Source organism: Myotis myotis, unplaced genomic scaffold (genome assembly GCF_014108235.1).
Source record: "Myotis myotis isolate mMyoMyo1 unplaced genomic scaffold, mMyoMyo1.p scaffold_m19_p_19, whole genome shotgun sequence".
Lineage (NCBI taxonomy): Eukaryota > Metazoa > Chordata > Mammalia > Chiroptera > Vespertilionidae > Myotis > Myotis myotis.
The window spans coordinates 7,282,657-7,303,541 of record NW_023416323.1 but is presented as its reverse complement, the minus strand read 5'-3'; the positions used below and the strand labels follow the sequence as shown (position 1 = coordinate 7,303,541).

Below are 20,885 nucleotides of genomic sequence, written 5' to 3'. Positions count from 1 at the left end.
ATACCCCTCCCTACCCTCCCTTCAACTCTAAAAACCAATGGGAAAAAATATCCTCAATGAGGGAAAAAGGGGAACATATGTAATACTTTCAACAATAAAAATTTATTAAAAAAAAATAAAAACAACAAATGTTGCCCAGCCAGTGTGGCTTAGTGGTCGAGTGTTGACCTATGAAACAGGTCATGGTTCGATTCCTGGGTCAGGGCACATGCCTGGGTTTCAGGCTCAATCCCCACTAGGAGGGGGGCAGCCAATTGATGGTTCTCATTGATGTTTCAATCTCCCTCCCTCTCAAAATCATTAAAAACATTAAACACACACACAAATGTCCAGATGGAACTCCAGAACATGCTCCTCCCACCCAGTTCCTTGTTTTGCATACCTTATTCTGCAGTTATTGCCCAATGTGACACAGAGGAAAAATATCACCAAAAATGATAAAGGGACTAGGGAGAAGACTTCCCCTTTTATCTTCCAGACGTTTATTTTCCAACCTTATAAAAACGCAGGTGTTACCCTGGCCGGTGTGTCAGCCCACGCACAGAAGGGTTGCAGGTTTGATCCCAGGCATGTTGGGGGCATGTAGGAGGCAACCAATCAATGTCTCTCACCTCACATCAATGTTTCTCTCATCCCTTACCCTCCTCCCTCCCCCCTTTCCTCTCTCTCTAAAAACACCAATGAAAAAAATATCCTCAGCTGAGGATTAACAAAAAAAAGGCAGGTGTTTATTCAATTTCCCTTTAAGTCCTGCCCTCTCCCCCAGCAGCACCATATACTAGATTTTTTCATGTATAAGACGGCCCCATGTATGACACACACACACACCCCCTTTCCAACCCAAAATGTAAGAAATCAGTATTTTAAACATTTTGCTGGTTTTGCTCTTAAGGCCTTCTTTTTTGGCATCTTAAGGAGTTGTAATTCCTGTTTTCTCCACTGACTGATCATACACTCAGTGGGAGGAGGCCCAAATTCTTTCTGCAGCTATTTCCATGCTCTTTTGCATAATTGATTACATTCAGTTTGAATTTTGCAGAGTAAGACAATCGCTTACTGGTATTTATCTATTTTTTAACATCTTTATGGGCTCAGAATGCTCTGGTCCCTGTTGCATCTACGCACTACACCTCCAATTATGGCACCAGTTGACCAGTAACAATAAGGCTGTGATTGGAGGAAGCCTGTTTGACAAAGTATGGGCAGTTACGTACCCACACGGCTCCCTCCTGCCCTCCTTGACACCCCTCAATTTTCAGTCTAATGATTTTAGGAGAAAAAAAAAGTCTTATACATGGAAAAATACTGTACTTTTTAAATGATTCTCCTAACTAGAATGAGCTTGCTTAGGCAGAACACAGGAATTATGCGCCACCAGGTCTTCCAGCCTTTTCTCAAGACTCCCTAATTGCTAGTATTTTTACTGGTCTACAGCCCTGGCTCACCCTGCTCCTCCCAGGGCTGGGCCTGCAGCTCCCCACAGCTTGCAGCTGTGTCCTGGCCTGCCTGCCCCTCTTCAGAAGACCAAGTGGGAGGGAAGCAGACACAACCCTGAGTCCCAGAAAGCACTGTTAATTTTCCAAACAATTTTATTGAAATGTGCCAAGAGTACATAGGCAGCACGAATGTATGAACGGGGGAAAAAAATCACATGTACAATAATTTCTTAAAAGTGAAGGTTAATCTTGGGAGATATCAATTCCCTTCCCCTCCCCTTCCATCGTTTCCATTATGGTTAAGCCTCTAACCTAGCATTTTAAAAAAAAGAGATAAAAGGAATATAGGAACTTTTGTGGGGAAAAAAACAAAAACAAAAAAACAAAAAAACGAAAGAAATTATTTCCTGCTCAGATAGGACTCTTCCTCGGCACCTAATTACGAGGCGTGCTGAGCAGTGGAGAAACACAATTTCAGGGTATAAGGGTACGGACCATCTGCAAAGAAGAAAAGAGGGTCTGGCTGAGTCCATCTCTGGAGGCACCACCCACCCCCTCTTCAAGCCTCCCCCCACCCCACAATTCTCCTCATTTAAACACATCTTTTTCTGCAGTTCAATTGTGGGGCCTAATGGTCACTGCCCAATGTGAGGCTTAAAAACAAGCCCAAAACACAAGGCATTTCTCCTTCCCTTCCTTCACTACCATGGAGAATATCCCAATCCCATTCCTAGCTCTGTTGCTGCTCAGAGCAATAGGCCTGCCCCCAGGAACTGGATGGGCAAATTTTACCTGCTGGCTAATATAGCCCCTTTCCTGGATACTAGCTTAGCCAGCCCCTGTGACTGACATGGCTGGGCATTACTGATATGGCTCTCCTATAGGGAACACCAGGCTGCTCTCTTGGAGATCAGGTCCCGCTCATCTGTGTCAGTGACAATGTGGAAATTTCTGGGGCTCTATTGTGATAGCAGGAAGGACAGCGCTGACCTGAAGCCAGCCAACCCATTAGGCCATAAGGGGGATGACTGCAGGATACAGATACTCACTTGGGTTTTTCATCTGGTAATGGTTCAGGAAGCCCAAAGTCTCCAGGGCATCACTCTTGGATTCCCATTCCAGCAGCCCGGAGGAGCTGCGTTCACCTGATCAGAAAGCAAAGGTTTTAGGCTAACCCAAGCACAAACTAGGGAGCTGCTCATCTACAACCAAGGAATGAGGGAGAAGACAAGGCAGTTTACTCACTTTTGCCTGAGAATACTTTCACAGAAGATGGCCGCTTCACTCCCAGCTCATCACAAATCTGCAAGACAAAGAATAGAAGCAGATGCCCTAGCTGGTTTGGCTCAGTGGTAGAGCATTGGTGAGGACTGAAGGGTCCCAGGTTCAATTCCAGTCAAGGGCACATGCCCAGGTTGTGGGCTCAATCCCCAGTAGGGACCATGCAGGAGCAGCCGACCAGTGATTCTCTCTCATCATTGATCTCCCTCTCCCCCCCACCCCTCCCTTCCTCTCTGTAATCAATAAAAATATATATAGGAAAACAAAAATAGAAAATAGATGCAGAAACACAAGCAATGCCACATGGCAGAATTAAGCGGACCCTGCCCTGCATGACCCAGTGCTTGAGATTTTTCTGGAGACAAGTTTCTAAGCTTTCATCACACACTCTATGGCAGCCGTGGGCAAACTACGGTCCGCGGGCCCGTTTGAAATGAATAAAACAAAAACAAAAACAAAAAAACAAAAAACAAAACAAAACAAAACAAGACCGTACCCTTTTACGTAATGATGTTTACTTTGAATTTATATTAGTTCACACAAACACTCCATCCATGCTTTTGTTCCGGCCCTCCGGTCCAATTTAAGAACCCATTGTGGCCCTCGAGTCAAAAAGTTTGCCCACCCCTGATCTATGGTGTCCCGTGATTCCCTGCCCCCAAATTCTCATCTTCAGCTGCTATTTGAGGGAGGTGGCACTAGGTAAATATTTGATGAACTGAATACAAGGACCAAAGTCCAATTCTGCCCATCAGCCTTCCTGCCCTAGTTCCCTCTGACCTCGCCCTTAACAGGACCCTCCCTTCAGATGTTATCTAGGCACCTGCGGGCCTGCCTGACAAAGGGGATGTTTTGAGATTGGACTCTGATCACAACTCCAACACACACAGATACTTTCCCAGCAAAGGTATAGCTATCCTAGCTTGCCAAAAATGTTAAGAGCCTGGCAAACTTCTCTGTTGCTAGATGTTTGGTGCTTTTCCCCAGCACTCAACCCTCATCCTGGCAGAGTAGGAAAACAATAGGTATTTGTTGAAAGACTAAAATGAATGGCCCAGTCAGATGGCTGTAGTGAGGGACCAACTCCATGGCACCCACCTCAAAGAAGTTCTCCTCTGTCACCTCCAGAGGGGCATTGAAGAAGTGGAGCACATTGCTAGGGTGCTGGATGCGGTTCTTGGCTGCCTGCTCCGGAGTGGAGAACCGATTGTTCCTTGATTCACTGAAGTCTTTGTAACTGGAGGACCCGTCTTCCAGCCCATATGACTGACCAGGCATGATGGCAGGTTGCTTAGAGACACTAGGGGGAAAGGGGAGCTCTTTGTCAAACCTAATGTCCCCCAAGCCCTCCACTGTGGCCTTGTTCCTGTCTGAGCAAGTGCTGTGTGCCTCAGGGGGCACTGTGCCACTGCTTCAGAGAAGCATCTGGAAACACACCTCACTCCTGCCTGAATAAGCACCTTTGTCTCACTGTGCTCCACTGCTGGGCCCTGTGCAGTGGATGCCCCATTTTCCTTCCCTTTTCTCCCCAGGCCCTTGCCAAAGCATTCTATCCCAAGGAATTTGGGCACCTACCAGACTTTCAGCTTCTGTCCAAACATGAAGTTGTTGTTGAGGTGAGTAATGGCTCGGTCCACAGCATAGCCATCAGCCATCTCCACCATGGCAGCCCCCGGCTTACTTTTCATGAATTTCACCTTGGGGAGAGCAGCCATGGTCATCACCACTGCCCAGCAGTCCGGGACCTCTCTCCTGCCCCTTCCAAGTTAGTTAGAAGTAACTCTTGCTTCCACATCCTAACTTACAAATGGGAATCAAGAGAAACCGAAAAGCATGCGTGGCCCACGACAAGTGCTCAGCCCAAGGCAGGCAGCAGAGCCTAGACAGGGTAGGACATGACCCATAAGTGGATCACTTAATGAAACAACAGAAAACAGGAGGCATAGTAAAAAACCAAAGCAGCTATTCTCATAAATGTTTGTTAAATAGACACATTTATCCAGAAAGTGGGTCCTGATGTAAAATATTTGTGTGTTATAGTAAAAAAAACACTGAAAAACAGTAGTGTCAGCTCTGAAGCCAGGCTCTCTAGCTCAAGTCCTGCTTCCACAAAAAGGTCTCTTAACCTAGGCACGTTATTCAAGTCCCTTGTCTTCATTTCCCCCACTGACCTCATTAAAGATGCTTGTGAAGTTAAACAAGTTACAACATGTAAAGCACTTTTAAAAGTGCCTGGTATAGGAAAAATTTAACACATATGAACTGCTACTGTTTTTAATGGGCCAAGAGAGGCTATAAACTAAAAAACCTTCAGATGGGTTCGACAGAAGCAATAAACCATCTGATCTGGGACAGTCACCTATCAGTCTCAGTTAACTATCCCACAGGCAGAAGACCCAGTGTTGGCAGATTATCTGGAGAGAACCCTCACAATGGGTAAACCAGGCAGCTCAGCTGGTTAGAGCATCATCCTGATACACTCAGATTGCAGGTTTGATCTCCAGGCAGGGCACATATAAGAATCAACCAATGAATGCATAAATAAGTGGAACAACAAATTGATGTGTCTCCCCCCCACCCCAAACCAGTAAATTTTAAAAAGTTTTTAAAAAAGCCACAATGGATAAATTTCACATATCATAATATTCAGGTAATGTTAAGTATTAGCACTTTTGTGTGTTACTCCCAGTCTTATTAACACTGAAATTTCAAGAACAGACAAAATACCCAAAATACCCATACACAGTGAGGACTGAACAAACCCTGTTGTAGCAGGTCACCCAATTAAGCAAGTTACCCTCTCTGAGTCAGCTTGCTCTGACCCAAGCGAGCTCTGGCTCTTTCTCCCGCTTCACTGACTGGGCAAACCATGAGGTTCAGTGCCTCCCTGGGACCTGCCAAGTCTACAAGGAAAGCAGTAGACTTTGCAGAAACTCACCTTCTCCACATTGCCGTACAAGCAGAAGACATTGAAGACTCGGTCACAGTTCATCTTAGACTGATCCAAGCCATAGACCATGAGCACAGGGCTTTCGGCGTGAGGGCCGTACTCGGGTGGTGGGGGAGGGGGTGGGGGGTGCCCATATTGGGGACCGTAGCGACTTGGGCCCCGGCGGTGACCCCCCACTGGTGGGCCCATCCTTCTCCCTTCGTAGTGAGGTGGGGGGGGACCGTAGCCCTCATCATGGTAATGGCTGTGGTACCCACCGTGGGGCCCTCCTGGGGGGTGGGAAGGAAAGAGAGGGAGGGCGGGTGAGAATTTGCGTGGCGGGCGTCGGGCAGGGGCACATGAGCCACGGGAGTCCACGGAGGGGAACCCCCTGCCCTCACCATATTCTGCGGGGTGATCTCCCAGGAGAGGGGGCTGCCTCTGGCGTTTGTTAGGGTTGCTGCCAGGGTCACCTGTGGACAGAGAAATCAGTTAGAGCCTAGTTCAATAAGAGGGGTGGCTCTTTCCCTTCTAACTAAAGGCTAAGCTCCAAGTCCCTTAGCTCCTACAAGCCTGGCTGCAAACCCTCCGTATCTCACAAGGGCTGCTGGAGCCTCCCTCCTTTGGCCTGGTTGAGGGTGGGCATGAAGCCCAAGGCTGGAACCCACTTTGCCTCCTTAGCCCATACCAACTAGGCTTTCCTTTCTCTTTGAAGGATGAGGCGAGGTTCTGGGCACTCTGGCATCTGCTCTGGTCCTGGTGGGAAAAAGACCAGTTCTTGGGTCCTCTGGGGAACTTGCAGTTACTATGGAAGCTAATAGGTCATGAGGCCAAGAAAAGCTTTCTAAAATAACTCCCAATGAAGGGAGAGGTTAAGAGCAGGAAAATAACCCAGGAAGGGCAGAAAGAAGATACCAACCCTAAAACCCCATGATTCTAGGAGCTCTAGACCCCTCTCTCTAGGCCCCTTCTTTCTCAATGCCAGTCTGTCACCCTCCCACCTAGTCACGTACAACCAGAGGAGGGACTGGAGGAAAGGACAAGCAAGTCAGAATCAGTTCATGAGCAATCATGTACAAGGCATCAACATTCTCAGACCCAGACAATGGCGCAGACCCATCCCCGACTCCAGATGTAGTTCATTAATTGCTACCATTAATTTAGTGCTTGAGTGGCAGACACTGTGCTAAGCACTTTACAGATATCACAGCTTCTTAAATTCCTCACAACAACCCTATGAGGTAGGTTCTATTTTAATCCCATTTTACAGGTAAGGATTAACTTTGAACTGAGCAGTTAAGACATTTTGGCCCAAGGTCACAAAGCAAGTTAGTGGCTGAGCCGGGATTTGAACCCAGATCTGGCTGACTCCAAAACCCAAGGCTCAAGACCACTGCCCTTTCCTGCCACCCGGCCTTCATTTTGTTTTCAACAATCAGTCATTACAAAGATGGAATAAGACTACTTACAGCAGAAGTACAGAGTACAATGTCCATTTGTCACAAAAAACAAATCTGTATTTTCTCTTACCATTGGACGCTTCAACAGTGAGTTAGCACAGTTCTGAAAGATGGCGTCCCATCAAACATACACTGCGACCCTGCATCACATGGTTTTACAGTCATAAATACAAGTTACAGTATACATCCGCTACAACTTTTTAAAGAATTGTTTTAACAGTCAATGTTTTGATTAAATCAAAAGTGGCTCACAGATGTTCTGTCCTCAGAAGATATCAGAAAAGTGGAAAATAAAGGTGTATGAAGTGGGTAGTGTCCCTCCATGTTGTCACCTCCTCACATTGTGTGCTGCAGTGCGGTGCTTCTGGCTGTGTAGCGCTCCATGTGCGTGTCTCCTGGTTATGAAGTGTGCCAGTGGCCCCACTATGCCCGAACTTTTGGCCTTGGGAGCACGCCCGATTACCCGCCAGCAGGTAACTGTGTACCTGTGAGCTGTTTGGCTGTCTGTTTTGCTTTTTTTAATTTTTTTGCTGTTGTGGTTAAATTTTTTTTTTTTTGGTTTCTGATCTCCAGTTGGTGCAGATTATGTTGGCAGCTGTTGACTGCAGAAAAAAAAAATCGGAACAAAAAAAGAAGGCCCTCCCCAAACCAAAGGACTTAAAAACAAAAAACCCATATGGCGAGGAATGGAGAGAGGATCCTATTGTCTTGGAGGCCCATGGAATCTACTTCAGTCTGTGAAACGTTCTCCGAAAAGAGCGCCGTTGGCTGGCTGAGAGCTCTGTTCTCTGTGTTTCCTACTTCTGTGTACATTCTCGGGTTCAAGTTTGCTTGGATTTTGGCCTTTTTTTTTTAATGTTTAATAGAAAAGCAATGTCTGCTGCCATGTTGCGTCTCTTTCTCTGTCTCTGTCTGCCTCTGTGCTTGTAGTTGTTCCTTGGAGCGCGGTGTGGTGTTCTTGATGTAGTGAGCTCAACTCTGCGGCTGTTTCTGGGGACGTGGTGGAGGCTGCATGTTGTTTTCTCCAGGAAGAGCTAGTGGTTTCTACCCTGTGTGTTGGTGAGCAATGTGCAGAGGCAGAGCCGCTGAAGTATGGTTCCCGAGGGGATGGCGAAGCACCGCCCTCACTCCAGGTTACCTCATCAGCTCTCGTTTTTGACCCCCAGCCTTGGGACAGCCAAAACTGAGAGGCATCAAAACCAATGCACAGCCAGCCCCTGCCACTAGCCCCTGCCGGTCTGCACATCTTCTACTTATGTTCCTTGGAGAAGAAATGGTTGGTTGCCATGTTTCTGTTAGCAGTCATGTAATGCCATTGCCTGCTCTGGTACATTCACTTGGTCACCAATTTGTCTCTGACCTCTGGAGGGAGCAGCCAGGCCCACAGCACCCATTGTGAAGGTCCTGGGGAAGAGTCTAGCCCACGCCACCCACTGCTTCCCAGCTTCAATGATGAGCAAGACAGGCCTGGCTAGAAATGGGGGCGCCTGGCCTCCCAGGGCCTGTGAGATGTCAGCAACCAGCCTCCTCCCTCAGCCCATGGCCTAGTCCAATGTATCAGACCAAGACAGACACAGAGATGGACGGTCTTGTTGAGGCGGTGCTGCTGCTTTTCAAAGGCAATCCTCCATCTCTCCCTCCTATCCAAGGCAAACCATTCTTGACAGATTCTAGGAAGGGGATGTCCATTTGGGCACCCTGCAGAGAAGTTGAGTCCCCTCTACAAGTAAGGTAAGGCATGCCCACTCTGCTTCAATCCAGGGCCTCACCTCTACAAGGTCAACTTGCTCAAAGGCTCTGCTGCAAGGGCCCAGGAGCCTTCATCACCTCCCCAATCTGCCATCCCCTCCCCCTCCACGCCAAGAAGACCCTCTCAATAGTGGAGAGCAAGGACCATTTGTGACCCAGTGAGAATCAAGTCAGTGGCCCTAAGTAAGCTTCTAGAAGGGAAGCAGCAGAATCCACTTGGGAGCTGCTTCTGGTTTTTAAAGCCATCGCCATGCCCAGTGAGGCCCCGTTCCCCACCCAATCCAAGCCTCTACCTGATTCTGTACCCTCAGCTCCAAAAGGCCCCAAATAGCAGCTAGAATTCAGAGAGCCCTCATTCACCCTCTCCCACTAAAGCCCTCCCGTGTTCACAGGGAGCCCAATGGCATTACATAACCCTGAACCCAGGTCTATGAAGTGCACTAGTCAAATGAAGGCAAGGGGGTGTGTTTAGAACAAAGTGGCCATCAGGATTACCTTGTCCACTGAGGTTGGGGTTTGTATAGTCCCAAGTATCTTGATCATTCTTGAACACGTTCAAGCGTGTAGGCTGTAGGGACAAGAAAAAGCTTAATATCAGCCAGGTCCCAGCTCACCTGGAAGCTGACAAGCAGCAGTCACTTCCTAGACTTACCTTTGCATATTCGATCTTCAGAGTGCAACAGCCAGAGTATATATCAGCCCCATTGAGTGAGGCCTTGGCCCGCTGGGCACTCTGCACAGAATCAAATGTAAGTTAAGTTAAGGAAAGCCCCATCACAGCTCTTTGGAGGGCTTGAAGCTGTCCCAGAGATGGAGGGGGACAAGGTAGCACCCAGATTGCATGGGTGTTCTAGGGTCTGTTCACGGCCACAGCCACTTGAATGTAGATGGGCTGGCACGCTACCCTTAGGGAATAGTCACTGGCGAGAGTTTCTTCACGATCTGCACTCCCACCCGACCAGCCCAGAGGTGGCAACAACCTCCTGTCACTCCAGGCCAAGCTACCTGCTCCTTGAGCACAAATTCTCCCTTGTGCTTTGACTAAGCCTAAACAATCTCTGAAAAATACCAACCAGATTATGTTCCTGCTCTGAAAGTCCATCGTGGCTTCCTACTGCATCCTGACCCAAGCTTCACCACTACTGAAAATCCCCTAACTCCTAATGCCCACAGAGAACCCTCCCCTAGGTCTGCTACTCTTCAGTTGTCAGGTCATTTGCTTTCTCCAACACTAAGCTTCTGACCAGCTGAGGATTTTTTTTTTTTAATCCTCACTGAAGGATGTGTTTTAACATTTATTAAATTAATTGGGGCCCTAACCGGTTTGGCTCAGTGGATAGAGCGTCGGCCTGCGGACTGAAGGGTCCCAGGTTCAATTCCGGTCAAGGGCATGTACCTTGGTTGTGGGCAAATCCGCAGTAGGTGTGCAGGAGCCAGCAGATCGATGTTTCTCTCTCATCTATGTTTCTAACTCTCTATCCCTCTCCCTTCCTCTGTAAAAAATCAATAAAATGTATTTTTCAAAAAATTAATTAGGGTGACATTGGTCAACATGATCCGATTTCAGGTATGGGTTTCATGGGCCCACCACTCAAAGTCAAATCTTCTCCTGTCGCCCTAGCCGGTTTGGCTCGGTGGATAGAGCTTCAGCCTGCGGACTGAAGGGTCCCAGGTTCGATTCCGGTCAAGGGCATGTACCTTGGTTGCAGGCACATCCCCAGCAGGGGGTATGCAGAAGGCAGCTGATCAATGTTTCTCTCTCATCGATGTTTCTGGCTCTCTATCCCTCTCCCTTCCTCTCTGTAAAAAATCAATAAAATATATTTAAAAAAAAAAATCTTCTCCTGTCACCTTATATTAGGGCCCCTTTCTTCCTCCCCCTTGAATGTTGTTTTTTTAATTTTTTTTTTTTTGGGGGGGGGAGGAGATTGGAGGGAAAGAGGGCAGAGGAACATCAATGTGAGAAGCATCGTTTAGCTGCTTTCCATTTGTGCCCCCACTGGGGATGGAACTCACAACCTAGGCAGGTGCCCTGACTGGGAATTGAACCAGCAACAACACTCCAACCCACTGAGCCATCAGGCTAGGGCTCCCCTGAGGATCTTTGATAAAGCCAGTGCTTCCACCTTGCTCCTACTTCTCCATGAAAATAAAATACCACCACCTCAGAGAACTTTCCACATCTCCTTGTATCTCATAGCACTTTACATTCTGCACTTTTATACATCTGATTATTTATTGACAGCCCCTCCCATCAGACTGTAGGCTTTATGAAAACATCTGACACATGGTAGGCATTTAGTAGATACACACTAAAGGATGGCACCCTGCCCAGCTCTAAGCCCTCAACCCAAGAAACACCTATTCCCTAGCAAAGGATATTCCACCATGGCTTGGACTCCATTCTTCCGGAAAATGACAATTCTCTGGACAGGGCCACAAGGGTTACAAATAGTGTAAAGAACATCCTGTAAAAGAAAAGAGGAGCAAAATGAAGGGGCACTGGCAGGTCAGTCTGGCTTGGGGACAGAGAGAAAAGGAAGAAGGGAGATCTCACAGAGGAGCATAAAGGAATGAATGTCCACTGGCACGCACCGTGGTAATGGAATAGATGGGGTTAAGAATGGTAAAGAGAAGCACACTGTTGACGCTTCGGGAATCATCAGAGTCTCCTGGGCGGGAGATCTTCTGGCTGGTGGAGTAATTTACAAAGGCTGGGTGACCAGCAATGTAGATTTGGTTGTCGGCCGCATAGTTCACAGCGTTGCAAGCCCCCAACACATCTTCAAACTCCACCAACGCTTGTCTTTTTTTAGGCATTACCACCACATAGCTGACAAGAGAAAACACAGATTTCAAATTCTCAGGATGAGACAAGAACAAGAGAATGACGTTCAACTTCCTGTGAACTGACTCCTCCCTGGCCTCCAAACTCCTGTGCACCCTGTCATGGTTTCCTGACTGTAACACCTCTTATCCTAAGTGGCAGAACACACACAGAGGTGTAGCTTTGGCATTACCTCCTCTGGGAAGCTTTCCTTCCTGACCCCTCCTCACCTGACTCAGTCAAATATCTCCCGAAGACTCCTGAGCTTCCCCATCATAGTGCTGATCACTGTGTGGGCAACTATCTAAGAAGAGTCCAGGACAGTTTTGCTCAGCGCTCTATTCCCACATTTACTGAGCATGTACCACATACTCAATAATAAATACTTGCTGAATAAGAAAATGCTAATTAGAAGCTACAAAGTAGAGAAAGAAAAAGAGCATGGAACTTGCCATAACCTGACCCAAAGCACAAGGGCCAACCTCAAGAGCAGAGGATCCCCAGGACCTAGCCAAGGGACCCTGGACCAAACTGGACAAGTCACTTCCAACCAGGAATCAGTGATACATAGGACACCAAAAAGTTGACTTCTCTGTACACTCAACCCTGGCCTCGGAGTGGAGTACCTGATGGGTCCAAACTCCTGCAAGGCCTCCACAAGGTCAGCTTCCACCACACCGTCAATCAGGCCCCTGATGTGGACAACTGGGGAGGCAGGGGTTTTGTGTGGGTCATCGTAGTTCTCCTGAGAAAAGAAGCAAAAGCAAGACTTTATTTCCTGCTGTACAAGATAGTGGCTCACTAGCTTCTGCACTGTTGAGGATTCAGTCAAATAAGACAGCGGAGTGTCACCCAGGAAAAACACACAGGTCAGACAACAAGGGACAGCAATTTAAACCATCACCCCAAAAGGATTCTGGGCCAGCAGAGCAAAGGCCCTCAGTGCATGGCTGCTTATCTAAAGCCTCTTGCTGTAGCTTCTGAGGAAAGCAGAATGAAGGACCAAGCAGATCGCTTATCTTACACATTCCTTCCAGAACCTGTCTCTTCCCAGTGGTCAAAAAAAAAATGGGGGAAAGGAGTAGCTTGAAAGTGGACACCACCGGCAGGAAAGGCTGACACAATTCTCTGCTGCAGTCTGCATCAGGCAATCTCTGCATCTGCCCAACTTCTTTGCCTTGTCCCCACTAGAGTTAAGCTGCAACCGTCGTCCAGCCAAGCATCATTGTTCCCACTTTCACCCCCAGGTCTAGTCAGGATAAAAGAGCATGTGCCTCAGAAGCTGTGGCAGCCAGGCCAGCCTTGACTACATTTAGCTTTAATCACTTTCCAACCAAAATCTGCATTGGGAAACACGACCTACGCCAGACTATAGAAAAAGAGTAATGTCTTAGAGAAAGAAGAGAAATTTCCACAGACAGAAGCTTTTGAGAACCAGGTAGAACTGGATTCTATTTCAGGAATGAACCAAACAGGAGGCACACACATGCCTGACCGTTACCAGGTTCAGCGGTTTGGATTTCCAGTCCTAAATTCTAAACTCAGTCCCTTCCCTCACTGGTTATATGAATTTACCTCATCTATGCAAGTCAAAAATAGTAAAAGCATCCCCTATCTCATAAAGAAGTGTTGAAAATTCAATTGAGATACCTTTAAAATGGGTGGAACAAGGTCTGGCACAGATTAAAATGCTAATAAATCATAGTACAGATGGCAGCTGAGTCCTGAGAAAACCTGCAAATGGCTGACTGGGAGAGGACTTCATGAACTTGGAGGGAGGAGGGAATGGGCTCTAAGCCAGAACAACTGGTGGTCTATTCAGAGGCGACTAAAGAGGCTGAATCCTTTCCAAAATGCCCAACTGCAGCTAACATTTTGGTTCATCAACCCCTCTGCGCATCGTTAATCCCTGTAAATTATTAGCAAACTCGTGATGGCTCCAAAACTTGGCTCAACTCCCGAACGGCGAAAAAGACCTTTTACAAGGCCTTTCTTCCGGTTTTCAGCGCCCACAAAATAGGGGACATAATCTGTTCTGGGGGAATTGTCCTCAAATGGACTTCCGCTTCAAGACAAACCACGGAGCTATAAAGACTAAATAGTGACCGGACATAATTCCTCTCCGGCGCGGACAAGGCCACCGCCCACCCGTTCCCGCTCACGCAGTGGCCCCCCCACCTCCAACAGCCCACGAGGCCAATGCGGGAGAAGTGCGCCTGCGCATTGGGCCAGGAAAGAAAATGAGGAAAAAGGCGTCCCGGCCGCGTGCCCGCCCCAACCCACACCAGCCCGCGGCGCCTGCGCACTGCACCGCCTGCAGCGCAAGCTCCCCACTCTAAATAGCGCCCACACGCAAGCGCCTGTCCTCGCGCAAACCCCGCCGTTTGCCCAACGCCTGCTCCTCCCCCACTCCGTCAACGGCGCGAGGGCAGGGGCGCGTGCGCAGAAGCCCCCCTTCCCAAGAAATACCCTCAAAGTGGGAAATTTTCCCTCCCTCCCAGGCCACCCCCGAGATTAGAGCCTTGGTCTCACCCCGCCGCCGCCGCCCGCCGCCCCGGCTCCTCCACCACCGCCGCCACCGCCTCCGTGCTGGTCGCCGGCGTTGTCAGTCTTGAGCCGCTTCGGGGCCCGGCCGCCCTCACTGCCGCCGCCGTAATAGCGGCCTCCGCCGCCTCCGCCGCCCGCCGCCGCCATCTTCACCATCGCTCCCGGTCGCCTCCGCTGCTCCTCCGGCTGCTGCCTCTGCTCCAGCCGCCGACGCCGCTTCTCCGCCCGGGGCAGCAGCCTCCGCGACATGGCGGCGCAGAACCCGCCTCCCCCCGCCTCTCATTGGGGGAGGGACACGCCCGTCACCCGCCGCCCCCACCCGATAGGGGGAGCCACTGTTCCCGCTGCGGGGGGAGAAAGCCTCCGCATACCTTGAGCCCCTATTGGACAAAGCCTACTCCTTTCTGCAGGAGGGCCCGCCCTCATTTGTTTGGGACACTCGTTATAGGCGAGCGCTTTATGCCAGTCTTTTCACTGACCGGCTGCTCCAATTTGATAGGTCAGAGTTCTGGCGCCGCTTCCCCACGCTCCTGAAAAACCCCACCTCCTTCCCACTTTCATTGGCCTTTTGCTAATCCATCAAACCCGAAGCCCTTAGTCTTCCAGTCACAACGACTACCTTCCCGCGCCACTTGGCAAAGACAAGGAAGTCCCTCCCTTTTGCCTCTCCAGTGGTTACTGCAGATGCCCATCTCTGTGTCTCCCTCACTAGGCGGTAGGACCATTGGTGGTATCCCATTGGGTGAAAAAAGAGAGCCCACCCGGTAGACGCTCTTGGGCCCAGTCCGGGAGTCCGGGAAATGATCAGAGATGCGAACGCATGCGCGAATACGCTTTTCGGGTGCCTCCGGAAGCGAGGCGACCTCGAGAGAAGCGAAGGCCTGGAGTACCCCGTGTTGAGTGACTGCTGCGTGCCACGCCGGAAGGCCAGACCTGGCCGAGGGGAAACTGCCAGTGCAGTTCTGTCCCCGTCACTATTCCTATTCCTCTCCGCCTTAAACCTTCTCAATGCCGGAAGGATTTTTTTTTAACTCAAATGTGTCCCTTTCTGGCAGTATGAAACCTTTCGGACCCTGTCCAGTTGGCTGGCGTCGTTTCACCACTCCACTTCTAAATTCAACCACAGGGACTCCTTCCAGTTGGGAGGCACCGGCCGTGCACCTCTGGCTCTGCAGGAGCAGTCGGGGCCACCGGAACATACCCTCCTGGTAGACTAGGGAACAAGCCCTGTCAGTGCAGTCCGTTCCCTGAAAAGCTTTCCTCGCCCCCACCAGTCCAGAACCCCGGCGCATCCCTCATGATGACCTTGGTCACCGGCTGTGCTCACGGGACTGCCAGGCCCCTCTAGGGCCTCATGGTCAGGTGACTCTCTCCCATGGGCACGGAGGTCGTGTAGGGGCGAGGCCGCGGTGGTCCCTGCCTCAGCCTCAGCCTCAGAGGGGCTGGCCCGCCTGCCAGGCGGCCCGGTGCAGCCCCGGCACAGGGCTAGCGCCCTGCAAACGGGAGCCATACGGTATGCGAGTCAGAGCCTCCGGCGCGCCGGCCTTCCTCCGGCACCGGGAAAGCCGAGTCCACGCCCCACGACACGGGGGCCGGCGGCTGACACAGGATCCCGCCCGAAGGCCTCTAATGTTGGGGGATGCCAGCGAGGGGCTTAGAAAACGATCGAGGCAGGGAAATGCGGGGGTCGCCACCAAACACTCTCCGGAACCTTTCCGCCCACGTGAAAGGGGGTGTCCCGGAACAGGTGTCCTCGTGGAAACTAAGTTTGAAACGGGGTCATTGGCACTGAGAGCGTGGGGCAGGCCTGGCGGGCTGCCGCTTTGGGGAGGTAAAGCTGGGGTGCGCCGTTGGGGATCTAAACCAGCTCCTAGTCACACCGAGAAGATCCAAAAAGGCCCCCAGAGCCGAGGTGAGGGGCGGCGCCGCGTCTTCCACACGTGACCCCGGCGTCCGGTGGAGGCGGGGCGGGCCCCACAGCAGGCGGGGTCGCGAGGTCCGGACGTCAGAGGAGAGCGGTGGGGGGAGGGGAGCGCCCCACCCCGCCCGCCCCGCCCCCGCGCCCAGCCCGGACGCCCCTCGCGCCGGCGCGGGCGGACGGGACGCGTCGGCACCGTCCTCTGCGCGGCCGTTCCCAGCCGCTCGCCGGCCCGCGCGTCCACGGCAGGCGGCCGGGAGGCCGCGGCGGTTGCGTCCCGTGCCCCGACCTCCGCCCCACCCCCTTGCGTTCCGGCGGCGGCTCCTGGCGGCGGGTGGCACCTCCCAGCCGTCCCCCCGTACCCCTCCGGGCCCCTCGCCCCTCGCCCCTACCAGCTCGGCGGCGAGCCCGGCCGGCCGTCCGGAATCGGAAAGCGCAGACGCTGGGAAGTTTTGGGAGAGGGAGGGACGGGCCTTAAAGGGACCACGACCTCTTTTCAGCCTGGCGGGGAAATGGGCGCGGGGGGGCTGGATGGGGCCAGGCCGACAGTTGCTCCGCGGTTGAAGGAAGAAAACGCACAAGCAGTCTGTAGGGCCGCTCCGTTCGGGTTCCGCGTCCCTTTTCCCCCAATGCTCCCCAAGTCCTTCACTCCTTCCCCTCACAGAAAGTCGCGCAGTTGTTTGGAAAGCGTGCCTTAGTCCTCCTAGTTAGCCAAGGGTTGTGTTAGTTGAGGTAAGTGTTGGGGTGCATATTGTACAAATGGCGAAATGGGCTCAAGGGACAGAAGCGACTGGCCCAGAATCCCACAGCTGCAAGTGGCATAGCGGGGCTTGTCTGATGCCCAAGATGCATAACCACTGCGCTGCAGTGCCCGCTCCGGCTGGAGGGGGGGCGGGGGGGGGGCGTTGCAATAGGCAGTGGAGGTTAAGGGCCCGCACTTTGTAGCCTTGAGAAAGTGGTTTCGCCTTTGGGCCTGTTTCCTCGTCCAATAGAAGGAAGGTAACAGCCCCGCCTCATTTAGTGTTCTCGAGGAGTGCTGAGAAGTCGGAATGGAGGGGACCCCGAAGCTTACGCCCACACACACCCCCATTTCACACATTAGGTAAAACAGTCCCAGACCGGGGAAAACTCGCCACAGCTAGGCGGCTTCTGAAAGCAAGTAGATACCCTGAGGCATAAGCGGACCCTTGAAGGCCCTAGCTTTCCTCTGTTCATGAAATGCCCCAAACTCATTCCTCACTTTGCACTGGCTGTTCCCCTGCCAGATCTCTGCTTCTCATCTGATGGCCTTGCTTAGCTCAAACGTCACCCCTGACCACCCCAGCCTAGTTAGCCCCCATACAGCATGGCTCCCCGTTTATCTCCCTCTTTGCTCTTATTGCACGTGCAAGTTCGAGTTATTTGTTTAACTTGTCTCCTCACTAGGATCTGGGCTCTTTGGGGGCCAGAAGTGGATATGTTTAATCCTCCTACGGATCTACCCTGGGTCACTGAACAGAAGTTTATTGAGCCAACACTGTTTGGGGCACCTGAGATAAATGGTGACCAAGATACCAGGAAAAAAACATAAGTAAAACAATTGTATCTATGGTAATAATTGCTACGAAGAAAATAACAGCAAAAAGAGAATAAAACAGGGAAGGAGGATGAGGAGTGTATGGGAAAAGTTGGCTACGACCAAAAGGGTATTCAGGAGAAGCCTCACTGAGAAGGTGACATTTTAGCAAAGACCTGCAGGAGGGGAGAAAGGAAGCCATGTGGGTAAGGGAAGAGCATGCCAAGCGGAGAGTACAGCCAGTGCAAAGGTCCTGAGATGAAAATGTGCCTGATGTGTTCCAGGAATTGGTAGAGGCCTTTGTGGCTGGAGCGAGTGAATGAGGGGCAAATGGTAAGCCATGATGTCAGAGAAAGGGGGAAAGGGCAGTCTGAGGCTATGGCCCATGGGGAGGACTTAGACTTTGAGGTGGTGCCACAGAAGGATTCTGAGCAAGGAACGGCCCTGATAGGGCTCAGCTGTTCACAGGAGGGATGTGTCTGTGGGAAACACTGGTTGTGGGTGGGAGCAGGAAATCAGGCGGCCTATTCAATGGAACAGGCTGAAGAAGAAAGTGGGTGGAATCAGGGTGGGGACCATGGAGGGGTTGACATGAGCAGGTTGTGGATCTGTTTTGAAAGCAGACTGTCTAGTACCGTGGTCGGCAAACTGCGGCTCGCGAGCCACATGCGGCTCTTTGGCCCCTTGAGTGTGGCTTTTCCTAAGCCTTAGGAGTACCCTAATTAAGTTAATAACAATGTACCTACCGATATAGTTTAAGTTAAAAAAATTTGGCTCTCAAAAGAAATTTCAATCATTGTACTGTTGATATTTGGCTCTGTTGACTAATGAGTTTGCCGACCACTGGTCTAGTATATTCGCAAAGTTGTACAACCATCACCATTGTCTAATTTCAGAACATTTGCATCACTCCCTGCCCCCGCTCCCCCAAAGAAACTCCATACATATTTGTAGTCACCTGTCTTCAACTCCTAGCAACCTACTTTCTGTCTCTATGGATTTACCTGTTCTGGTCATTACATATAAGTGGAATCAATACAATATTTGACCTGTTGTGTCTGAATTCCTTTACTTAGCATTGTTTTCAAGGTTCACCCTTGAAATAAAACAAGGATGTACCTTCATTCCTTTTTTATTTTTTTAAGAATTTTTTTTTATTGATTTCTGAGAAGAAGGGAGAGGGAGAAAGAGATAGAAACATCAATGAGAGAGAATCATTGATTGGCTGCCTTCTGTATGCCCCACATTGGGGATCCAGCCTGCATCCTGGGCATATGCCCTGACTGGGAATGGAACCGTGGCCTCCTAGTTCATAGGTCAACGCTCAACCACTGAGCCACGCTGGCTGGACACTTCATTACTTTTTGCAGCCAAGTATTATTCCACTGTATGGATATGCCAATTTTGTTTATCTAGTCATCAGTTGAAAATGTCCCTACTCCTCAGTTCTCCATGAATTTAGCTCCCAGCTCACTGACCTCATGCTGCTCCTGTCCTCATTCTTGGCGATTTCCATTTCCAGGCTTAATCCTCAGACAATCCTGGCCTCTCCTCCAGGGATCTGTCCTCCCCCTGGCTCTTCCCTCCCATGGTCACACCTAGACCTTATCTCAATAACCACAGGCCCTTCAGAACCTTAATTTCATGCATCTTGCCCTCCACCTATTACCTGTCTTTCTAGTTCATTCCTTTCAGAAGCTGAACTCCAAAATTCCATTGGCTCTATAATCTTTCCATAATACCTAAGACTCCTCATTGTCATCAGATTAAATTCCATTTTATTTTTATTTTGACAGTACATTTATTAAAACTGGGGACAGTGAAACAAGGAAGAGACTAGGATAGAAGAAGCAACAGGAGAGAGACTTGGCAGGGCTGCTTTGGCTCCCTAGAAACGTCATGGGAAAGAAGTGAGCCAAGGTGGGGCTGCTGTCACCTCACTGGAGAGTCAGAGAAAAGTGGGCCTTGAAGACAGGTTCAGGGGGTTAGCTTAGGACGAGCTGCTGCTGTCCATTGCTCCCCTGGTTGCATGGGGTCCCTTATAGTTTAGGAGATGCATGCCTATGGGGGAAGGAAGGGAAAGAAAAAGGGAGAGTGTGCATCCAGATTAAATTCATTGACCAACTATTATAATCACCTCTTATGCACACTCTGTGCACACCCCTCTGCATTTTACTCATCCAGCGAAACCACAATCCTCTGCCTATTGCATGTGCGAATCTCTGCAGGGGAATGTGATGGAGAAAAATATGCACCCATGCTAACTGGTCTCACTAAATTTATGCCCACTGACTTAGAGAACCACAATGCTGCCCAGCAAATCCACCTGTGTCCCTGGTCTCTTGACTCTCCCAGATGACATATCAGACCTCCTCAAACCTCCAGCAGCTCCTTCCTCATCCTCACTCTCAGCAGTGACCTTTCCTGAGAACCGTAGCCACCTTCCACCACACCCACCCGTCTGCATCTTCCACACCCTCCCCACCTTCCTACCTGTGACTGGGGGAGCCAGTCATGTTCTCCAGCTGTTGAGCTGCTTTTTCCCTATTCATATTCTAATTTTCCCTTCCCCTATTCAATAAGTTGGTTCCCTGTGGGCTCAGGGTCTCAGGAGAGAAATGTGGCAAGCCTGAAAGCAGAAATAGGCCAGCTTTCTTTCCTTCCCTCCCTCCCTCTCCCCCCTTCTTTTCTTTTTTTCTTTTCTTTTTTCTTTCTCTCTTTCCCTCGTTCTTTTCCTCCCTCCCTCCATCCCTCCCTTCTTTTCCTTCCTTTTCTTTCTTCCCTTTCTTTTGCCTCTTCAGTGCTCCAAGCAGAAATAGCTTCATGGTCTGTTGGGTCTCAGATTGAAAATTCAGATGCCCTCAGGGGCCACTGAGTAAAGCTAGACAGTAAAGGAAAACTCAGTTTCATTAAACAGTTGTGACACTTTCCCCACCCTCCAGCATCATTGAGGTATAACTGATACAAGAAACCACACATATTTAAAGGATACAAGTTGATGAATTTTTACTTATGAATAAACCTGTGAAACCACCACCACAATCAAGAAAATGACCATACGACAATGAATGTATTCATCATCCCTAAGTTACCTCATGCCTCATGCCTCCATCCTTTGTCCTTCCACATATATCCCCAGATAACCACTGATCTGATTCCTGTCACTGTAGGTTAGTTTTCATT

General features: G+C 50.1%; 1 protein-coding gene across 3 annotated transcripts; it reads right to left on the bottom strand.

The window, feature by feature from the left end:
• Positions 1-1,571: 1,571 nt before the first annotated feature.
• HNRNPL (heterogeneous nuclear ribonucleoprotein L) lies at positions 1,572-16,607 on the bottom strand. Of its 3 annotated transcripts, none has more exons than XM_036346888.1 (13): positions 16,540-16,607; positions 12,309-12,427; positions 11,451-11,688; positions 11,238-11,323; positions 9,508-9,604; positions 9,351-9,423; positions 6,048-6,119; positions 5,656-5,936; positions 4,293-4,414; positions 3,816-4,017; positions 2,682-2,739; positions 2,486-2,581; positions 1,876-1,934 (listed from the first exon to the last, which is right to left on the bottom strand). In XM_036346888.1, exons 3-13 carry the CDS (start codon positions 11,673-11,675, stop codon positions 1,876-1,878), a joined length of 1,371 nt encoding a protein of 456 aa, XP_036202781.1. In that variant the 5' UTR covers positions 11,676-11,688; positions 12,309-12,427; positions 16,540-16,607. The 3 variants fall into 3 exon arrangements, with proteins under 3 accessions (XP_036202778.1, XP_036202781.1, XP_036202779.1); XM_036346886.1 differs by lacking the exon at positions 16,540-16,607 and adding an exon at positions 14,215-14,478; XM_036346885.1 differs by lacking the exon at positions 16,540-16,607 and adding an exon at positions 14,215-14,478 and having other exon boundaries at positions 1,572-1,934; positions 5,656-6,119.
• Positions 16,608-20,885: the final 4,278 nt, after the last annotated feature.

Excerpts from the sequence above, each read along its gene's own strand:
- HNRNPL (XM_036346885.1), bottom strand. The coding sequence starts at position 14,478 with ATGTCGCGGAGGCTGCTGCCCCGGGCGGAGAAGCGGCGTCGGCGGCTG. Across the intron at positions 9,605-11,237 it reads GGAGTCCAAGCCATGGTGGA|ATTTGATTCTGTGCAGAGTG; the intron begins ATATCCTTTGCT and ends AACTTAACTTAC. Across the intron at positions 9,424-9,507 it reads TGAAGATCGAATATGCAAAG|CCTACACGCTTGAACGTGTT; the intron begins GTAAGTCTAGGA and ends TTGTCCCTACAG.